The sequence below is a fragment of the Tamandua tetradactyla genome, chromosome 19 (genome assembly GCF_023851605.1).
Source record: "Tamandua tetradactyla isolate mTamTet1 chromosome 19, mTamTet1.pri, whole genome shotgun sequence".
Lineage (NCBI taxonomy): Eukaryota > Metazoa > Chordata > Mammalia > Pilosa > Myrmecophagidae > Tamandua > Tamandua tetradactyla.
Window position 1 is genome coordinate 15,379,103 of NC_135345.1, and position 8,782 is coordinate 15,387,884.

An 8,782-nucleotide genomic window follows, 5' to 3' on the forward strand; every position below is an offset into this window, starting at 1 on the left:
ACAGAAAAGGTAAATTTGTTCAAGAAGCAGTTTTCTGGTTGCTGCCTCATCTGGGTCACCTCATTATAATCTTAGTTTCTGAAATAGCTTCTTTCACCACAGAAATACATGCTTATTGCAAAATAAAGAAATTAAATATAGAAATATATAAACATTTTCAAGTCTGTAATACTTGAGATACATAGCTGGTACACAGATTTCCTGATCATATTTTTTACTTAAAAAAATGCTGTGTTTTACTATGTACATACAAACAGTTTGTATATATATGTATATATTATATACAGTGTTGTATATATGTATATATTTAACACAGAGTCATTGTATAATACTATATTAAATAGTCATACACCATATATTAAATTATACTGTATAACTTGTACATTGATCTAAAATTTCCATTTGCTTTAGGTATAACTGTCAATAATATGGTTTTAGTGTTATAAAAATAAAAACTTATTCTGTTAGTCTTATAAATTCTCCTATACAAAAGCATTAAACTCACCTCAAGCCAAGTGAGTGTCATCATCAGCTATCAGTGCCCCAGAGAGCTAAAAAAAAAAAAATACAGAAATAAAACCCTCGCAGCAAAGTGGTGGGCTGACATCACAACCTCTGTGCTGCGCAGTAGCCACGGGAGCGATGGGAACTGATGCAGACAGACCATACCTCAGAGAGCTTATCAGAAGGAAGAGTTCAGGGAAAGAAAGGGTTGCAGTCTTCTAGCTTTCACTTCTACTGCTTCAGAAAAGGAGAAACACACTAGAAAAAGTAGAACTGTGACGATGCACAGTCTCCGGTGAAAAGCAGTAAGAGCCACTAAGACTAGGTATAGAAGACATCAAACCAGCACCCCCAGGCAGAAGCCAGTCCCTGCCCATGACCACAGATCCATAGGCACTGGGCCTGGAAGACAGAAGCAATGCCAGTTCTGCAGGAGCCTTGTTATAACGGAGCCACAGGTGCCAGGTGCAAGGGTGTGCATTTCCCCTAAGCGTCCCTCTGGGCAAACAATGGCAGTGGCCCTTCATCATGTGAAATTACTCCCTGGCCAAGACCTTGACAATCAAAAAGGTCTAGGCAAGGGAGAGGTGAGTGCACTCTGCCGGGTGGGTAGGTCTGCTGTGGGGATGAGGGTTCTGACTCACCCCCCACCGTGACTTTGGGCAAATCACAACCCGTCTGAACCTCAGGAGGCACCTGGCCCTACCCTACCAGCACAGGTGCTGCTAAGAACCACAAGAGATTTGGGGCAGGAAGCACATAAAACTCATCCAAAGCACCTGTGGCATGGCAAGGTGTTCCTTCCTAGGCTCTGAAGTGCTCCACTTTGGAAACCGTACGTGCCTGCCCACGTGTGTCTCTTCCTGTGCTCTTCTTTATGCTCTCAGTACAGAAGCTACTTCCTTAGTGAAGGAGCTCTGAGGTTCACTGGGAAAGGGGATGCTGAGTTGGGCTGGCTCTGCCTCCTGTTACTGCACACAGCCCTCGGCTCAGGAGCCCCAGACTATAGGCTTTGGTGGTCATTTCTAAAGAACCGAGGCACCTCTGGCAGCTCCCATGACAGTTAGCTCATCGACTTTTGCCTTCACATGCAGGGGGATATTTGGACACTGAGCATGTTAACTACACCACTGGTTCCTCTCCTCCCCACGCCATGCCTTGCTTATGGACCTCCAGGCAGGACCTGCCACCCTTCCTGGCAAAGGGGTTGCTCAGAATGAGAAAGGAGGCAAAACAACCCAATGCATGCAATTAAAAATAATCCTGGAAGCTACTAATATAAAAAGAACCACAGGTCCAAATGGTTTCGAATCACAAGGATGTGGTGGTTGACACAATAAAATAAAAGGAAGCTAATCCGTGCCACGCAGGTCACCCCTCTGCCCAGGGGGAGAGGTCACACACTCGCAGACTGTTTGGATTCAGTCTCCAGGTCTATGTGAACACAGCACTCTGGGAAGCCTCGACCTACAGGCAGGAGGGGGCACAACAAGTGGATCCATTTGTCAGTGATGAACGGCGGGCTTTGTTGAGAAAGAAAAGCCCTGGTCCCCTATGGCCTGGAGCCTTGAACGCTGGGTGGGGACTCTACGGATCCTACAGACCCATGTGGCCCCAGCTTGCTCCTCCCACATTTCCTGTGATTGCCCATTTCCCCTGGGGCTCTGGAGCCACAGTCCAGCGGGTCCTTCCTCCTCTTATCCAAGAATCCACATGACAAAAGTTAGGGTGCAAGGGTGGTTCAGTGGTAGAACTGTCGCCTGCCATGCCTGATTTGATTCCCGGGCCATGCACTTAAAAAAAAAAGAAAAGTCAACAAGTGGTGCTGCAATAACGGGATAGTCACATGGAAAAAGAATGAAATGTGACCCCCCCAACACAGCATACCAAAAAACAAAAAAGTAGAGGAAGTTTCCCATAGCAGAACAAACGAGATTAGCAGACATTTCTTGTTTGGCCCTGCCCCACAGTATTTTTTTCCCCAATATTGTTAACAATTAAAAACAGGGAATTTCATATCAAAATCAGATTTGTCTTCACTCTGAAAAACTGGACTTTGTGGCAACAACAGCCTCGAGTTTGTTCTCCCTTCTGTCATCTTGATAGTTTTCAGAGTGAATGGGCCAAATTATCAGGTTTCTCTGTGCTTTCTCTACCTCCTTTTTGAGACACCTGCCTTAGGGACCTTCCCCTCGCCCCATCCCCTTCTGAGGAGAAAGAATATTCCCCTGGTTAGTTCAAATCTCAGCTCAGCCGCTTACTGGCTGAGATCTCAGACATGGATTTCACGGCCCTGAGTCTCTTCTGTAAAAGGGTGACGGTAACAAGCCATCAAAACTGGACTTTGTGGCAGGGCAGAGGGGACAATAAGCAGAATGAGGGGCAGGCAGACCTGCCCCAATCCCTAGGGGGCTAGAAAACACTAGTATCTGCTTCTCTCAAGCCTCTGTGCCCTGCAAAAAGCAACCTTCTCGATCTGTGACCAGAGCTAGAAAGGCTAAATTCACCTCCATGACAGAGTCCACAGAATTCCCTAGAGGGAGAAAGAAAACAACTTGTGTACGTGCAGCCATCTACCCAGGGCCAGCGTGGAAGGCGCAGAAACCAGTCATCAATACTTCCCAGGAAAAAAGTTCCCACTTATTACGTGGGCCTTGTATGGGAGACCAAAGCACTCTTGGGATGAAAATCCAGGCAAATCAGGCTTATATTAAAGCCGTGTTGCCTTTTCCTTCATGCAAAAGCAAGCAAATAAATAAAACAACCCAGAGACTGGGTGATATATGTTCTTTATAGTTCTGAACACATTTCAGTCTTTAGGGATTAATTACAGGTTATGAAAGTGGGTGTGGATTTGAGAAATAACAAAGATGAAAGGAAAAGGAAAAAAGAACAACTACTATTTGAAACTGAGTTTGCTATTCCAAAGCAGCAACCAATGTAACTCCCATAGTGGTTCTTGGCTAAGAGAATTTCCTTGGGAACTCACCAGGAAGCAGTATTTGTTTTCAAATCATTCCTACCTTGTTAAGTACCAGTGCCCTGATTTGTAGAAGGTGTTTTTTTAAAGAGCCAACTACTCTTTCCATGTCCCTGATCATTCTGCTCTCAATCACAGTTCTGTCCTAAGACAAAAGCATCATCTCAAAACCTCAAGCAGGAATGTTGGGGAAGAGCAGAGTAGCCAGAACATGTAAAGGCTTCAAACACTCAGGCTTATTTGGTTCAGACGATCTCAGTGGAACCGACCATGCTCACAAATCAGACGATCATATTTATTTTCTGAATTGCTTCTCAGAGCCATCAGAAATGTCAAGGTAAAAACCAGGACAAGCAAACAAGACTATCGTTATGCTCATCAACAACAAACTCTTAAATAAGGGCTTATACTGGTAAGAGGGTTGTAAGCCCATTTAACCTTCACAACTCTGTGCAAACAGGACTCTTATTGTCCCCCTATTGCAGGCAAGGAAACCGAGGCTCAAGGAAATTAAATAGCGCTTCCCAGATTTCAGAAGTACACAAGGGCAGAGCAAGGATTTACTGCAAACTCGGGCTCCCGAGTCCTCTTCGAGGGTCTCAGTGGAATATAAATGAGTTTCAAAGTCCCTAGAGTTATGGAGATTAAATTTTCTTGCCTCCTGATTAGAAATTAACTCAGAATGTATTTTGTTTCCTCGTCTACTGGCTCTAGGAAAATTGAGGATCTGGGAAATCTACCAGGATCCCATCACAGAGTCAAATATTCAGAGAGGAGATGAATCTAGATTTAACTGTTAGGATGAAAGATGCTGCAGGGGAACTTAAGTGGGGTCGCTGTTAGTCTTTGATATTTCTCTTCTTACTGAAGCCAAAGCTCTTCAAGATGCTCTTGGAACTATCCTATAGAACATCAATCCAGAAACAAATGGTTTTAGTAAGTAGAAGGAACTCAAATTTACCATGGACCGTTAACATCCTAGCTCCATCCTTCACAGTGGTATGAAGTGCTATATTCCTCAGAAGGACAGGTGCTCCAAAAATGTATTGAAGTAGAATTACTACGTATTTATAATATGACTGGGGCATTGCATCTGTTTTTTAATTTCAGCATTAATAACCCAAAATGAAGTGTTCATTAGCAAGGGTAGACGGCAGCATTTATTTTTCAACCCAGACTGCAATTATGAATTTATTTTCCATGTTTGCTATCATTATCACTTCCTCCTCACATACAGAATTTACATCCAAGAGTTGCCAAATGTTATAATGCCAAGTTACATGCGTAAACTGATAAATAAGAAGACCCACGGCAAGCTTTCTAAGGGCAGAGAATCAAGTCTTTTACTTTAGAAAATAGTGCCTCCCTGCCCCTAACTGAGAAGTCCCTGTCTTTCATTTATGCTAGCAGCAGAAATCTGCCTCTTGGTCAGGGGGCTCTGTGGCTTCGTGGGGAAGGGTACAAAGTGGGCAATGTTATACTCCAGCCAACTTCCATGGCACTCAGCTCTGAGACTGAGAATTATTGAAAGTCTGGCTGGCTTTGATGACCATTTCTGAATAATCAAGGTCCACGGCATTATTGGTGTGTTGAGGTCCCTGACATCTCAGATACCATCTCTCAGATTGGCATAACCCGACCTGCAGAGGGATTTCCTGGATGTAACATGCACTTCAGGTCTAACAGTTGTCTCCCTCTCTGATAGCATGGAATTGCAACTTCTAGATTCTCCTTCTCTGAGGGCTTTGTGGCCAGGAGGGAGGAGGTAGCCTCCAGCTCTCAGATCCTTCAACATCTGGCTCAACTGCAGGGACCTGCTCTGCCCTATATCTCTTCCTACCTGAGGCCCATATCCAGTTACCTAGGGCAGCTCTTGACAGGCAATTCTTGCTCCAGAGTGCCTCATCAGGTGGGCCAAAGCTTTGTTATGCCATGTCAACTTCTCTTTCTGCTCAATCCTGCTTTTTCCCAATTCCTTTCATAAGTGTGAATCCTCATAAACAGTTTGTATCCCAAACTCCATCTCAATGTTGCTTCCCGAAAACCCAGCCTTCCACCCAGGCTCACTCTCTCCGTTGAGTCCTCCAAGCAGCACTTAGCAATACTTCTTGAAATAGAGTGCTTTCAAGACTTTACAAGACAAGCACAATGTACCAATTCTATGAACAGAAAAGATCCTAGAAGATCTGATGTTAGGGGAATTTGTGTAGTTGAGACAAACTCTCCTTTGATGTTGAGAATTTCAGTCCATAAATATAAATATCTTTCAAACACCTAATACCATAAAAAGTTGAGTACGTGATGCATTCAACAGCATGTTCTCCTTTCCCTAGAGCAAACACCCCTAACTGGTACTTGTCTTGAAGCAACTTTCAAATCTCTCATAACACTGCTCTCATAACACTGCACTCAAGCAACCAAGTTCAGCATGTAGGAAATAGTAAAGGAATTGAAATCCATTTGCCATCTTAGAACTTAATTGTTCCTGTGTTTTATAATCACCATTCCCCTCCTCCTAAATAGCAAATTAAGATTAAAAGCTCTTAAGTTCTCAAAATATTTAACCTGAAAATTGGGTAATCTCTTCATCCTTGAAAGGGCAAATTTTTATCTTTCTAGTTCAGTTCTTGAAATGTGGACAACTGTGTTACTAGGCAACAGTGCTAAAGATAAACATGGCCCCTGACTAGTAAAATGCATCTGGGCTGGGAACTCTCAATATAACCAGAGGTTTGGCTTCCCTGACTATGATGACTCTTTTAACTGGTTGATTCCCCTAGGGGGCATTGGAAGCTCTGCCTTTGCAGTTGCTACGAAAGATACTGGCTCCCATGTGGGGCACTGGGCTACAAAAAGGTGGATCCCCCTACCCAATGATGTTAGACTCCTTTCCTTGCACCTGAGCTATCAGTTGGGGGCCCCAAGTTCACTACCTCCAGGGCTGCTGTGGGGAAGGCTGCAGAGATCACACCTACTGAACAGAACTGCCTGACAGGGCAGCCTCCGCATCCCAGGCCGTCTCTCTGAGCAGGTGGGTGGAGTGTGGGTGTGCATTTTCAGTTGGGCCCCAGAAAAGGCCTCCTGGCAGGTAATAATCAGAGTTACCTGATAAAATATCCAGAACGACAGAAAGCTTCTTACTTCTAGAGAATGCAAGATCATAGAGATTTGGGAAGAAGGGTTGGGGTTCTTTTCCTGGTCGATTATAGTTAATTTACTGGAAGGAAGGAAGGAATGGAGGAAAGAAGTGGGGAAAATTTTTATAGATTCTAACTACTTAAGAGTTTATTTGGTGTAGAGAAATGTGAAACGGGAGGTACACATACATTTATTCCTTCATGTTCTATGGTGATACATAGCATTTTAAGATGACACCAAATTTTAGTTACTGAACAATTTTGCTATTAAGAAATTGATTGACTATTAAGATATATGACATAATCAAATGCTATGTAGGGCATGACTGAAAACTTAACATAAGTAGATTACCATGCAGAGAAAAGCAAAAAGATTTAACAGCATGCAGAGAACCCCATCTGATCCACAGAATACCAACACTCAACACAGGGAGAACATGCACTTTCAGACTTTTGCTTTACCTTGTCATAACAGGATTGGGAATACCATATAAATGATCTTTATGATAACCATTATTACCATATTCCATACTGTAACAAAAATAAATATTTCAGATGAAGCATTTACATCACGGATTACAAAGACAATGCAATGATCAGGAAGTTTGTGACAAGATGTTAACTCTACACAGAAGGTAAAAAAAGGTATATTTTTACATTCCATACCTTTAAACAGCAAATACCAAAACAACTACTTTGCATGTTAATTAACTTAACATAGAGAATTTTCATTAATTCAACACGTGTTTCCCAAGCACCTTCTAGGATGCCAGCACTCTTTTTAAGAGGCTTCTGGATTGACTTTTATCTGGATGTATACAGTTATTTAATTTTAATATATCATTAGTTTACAAATGTCCATCATATAGTAATAAAAACCTCCCCAGTCCCCCTCTTATGAAAACGGTTTGAAAAAAAAAAGGCTTACTTTTTCATGGGTACAGTTTCAACACTATAAAATACAAAAAAGGAAACACGATTATTTTTTTATTACTGTTAAAGTGCAACAGCTGCATCCCCTGCCTTCTTATTCTAACATAGATGCTCAACGGGGTGCAAATTCAGGAGAAACACATGCTGAGAAGGAGATGAATGAAATAAAAATGAAGCACATAAGTTCACCAGACACAGAGTTAAGGGTAGACTAGAGAGCCAAAATGAAAACTAGTAAAAACAGTTATCATAAAGTAAAATGCCAAGTCCCTGGGACAGAGGAACTGCAAACAAAAAACAGAAAGCCTGGTTAAGGAAGCTGAGAATATTAAACAAGAGGAAAATAATCATCAAAATAAGCATTATAAAGTCTGTACAAACAAAACACTTGGGCAGGAATGACCCATTATGTTTTTTAAATATCAAGTACAATCACATCAGAGCTCATCTTTAGCAGCTCTTTGAAAGCTGCACCACTCAGATACAGATACCACCCACCTCTCCCTGGCTGGAAATCTCATACTTACTCATCATACATATCCTCCGAATCCATTCGACGGTAGTACTTGGCCAGCTTTACAGCAAAAATGATAGCCGGAAGTAAAAATATTGTAGCTTTTCCTATGCCAAACCAAAACAAATTCTAGAAAGAAAAAAAAAAATCAGGAAGATTAAATGCTTGAGGACAGGAAATGGAAAACAACAGCTGTCTGGGAAAAGATAAACTGCAACTTTTAAGAATTAGTTTTCATTTTGTTCCTTGAAACCATTTCTGAACTTAATACGGTCTTGCCACTGTGTGAAGTGCTACCTATTATTATAATTCATTTAAGCTTTCTAAAGGAGGTCCCATTATTATATTGCTTTTATAAATGAGGACCAGAACCAGCTGGCAATAGAGCCAGGATTTAAATATAGGGTATTCTGAAGTCAACTGCCAAGCCCTCCACTCGATGGCGCCCCTCTGCTGCCCTGGCTATCTAACACTGAGCATGGATGGCCAGGGCCCAAGCTCAAGTGTCTTTTATGAGCTGTTTTTGATATTTAGAGAACTAATGAACCTTTCTGGCTCTGTTTCTACATCTGAGTAGTAACTGGATGAGGCCCAGAATGAAGGCTGAATGCAGGGAGGCTGATTCAGAATCTACCAGGCTAACTAAGGCTTCCCATAAGGAAGGCCTCCACTAAAACCAGAGGCTGCAAAGCAGCAGGACAAAATGGGTACCGG

General features: G+C 42.3%; 1 protein-coding gene across 12 annotated transcripts in view; it reads right to left on the reverse strand.

The window, feature by feature from the left end:
- PROM1 (prominin 1) overlaps nt 1-8,782 on the reverse strand; it is a 326,288-nt gene that overhangs the window by 104,847 nt on the left and 212,659 nt on the right. For 8 of the 12 annotated variants that reach the window (XM_077136450.1, XM_077136447.1, XM_077136448.1 and 5 more), the window contains 4 exons: nt 8,082-8,197; nt 7,550-7,573; nt 7,084-7,152; nt 506-551 (listed from right to left, as the gene is read on the reverse strand). In XM_077136450.1, the coding sequence (XP_076992565.1) occupies nt 536-551; nt 7,084-7,152; nt 7,550-7,573; nt 8,082-8,197 (225 nt within the window). In that variant the 3' untranslated portion in view covers nt 506-535. Of the gene's footprint in view, nt 1-505; nt 552-7,083; nt 7,153-7,549; nt 7,574-7,612; nt 7,839-8,081; nt 8,198-8,782 lie in introns of those variants that run through there. The other 4 variants (XM_077136455.1, XM_077136454.1, XM_077136452.1 and 1 more) reach the window with 3 other exon arrangements.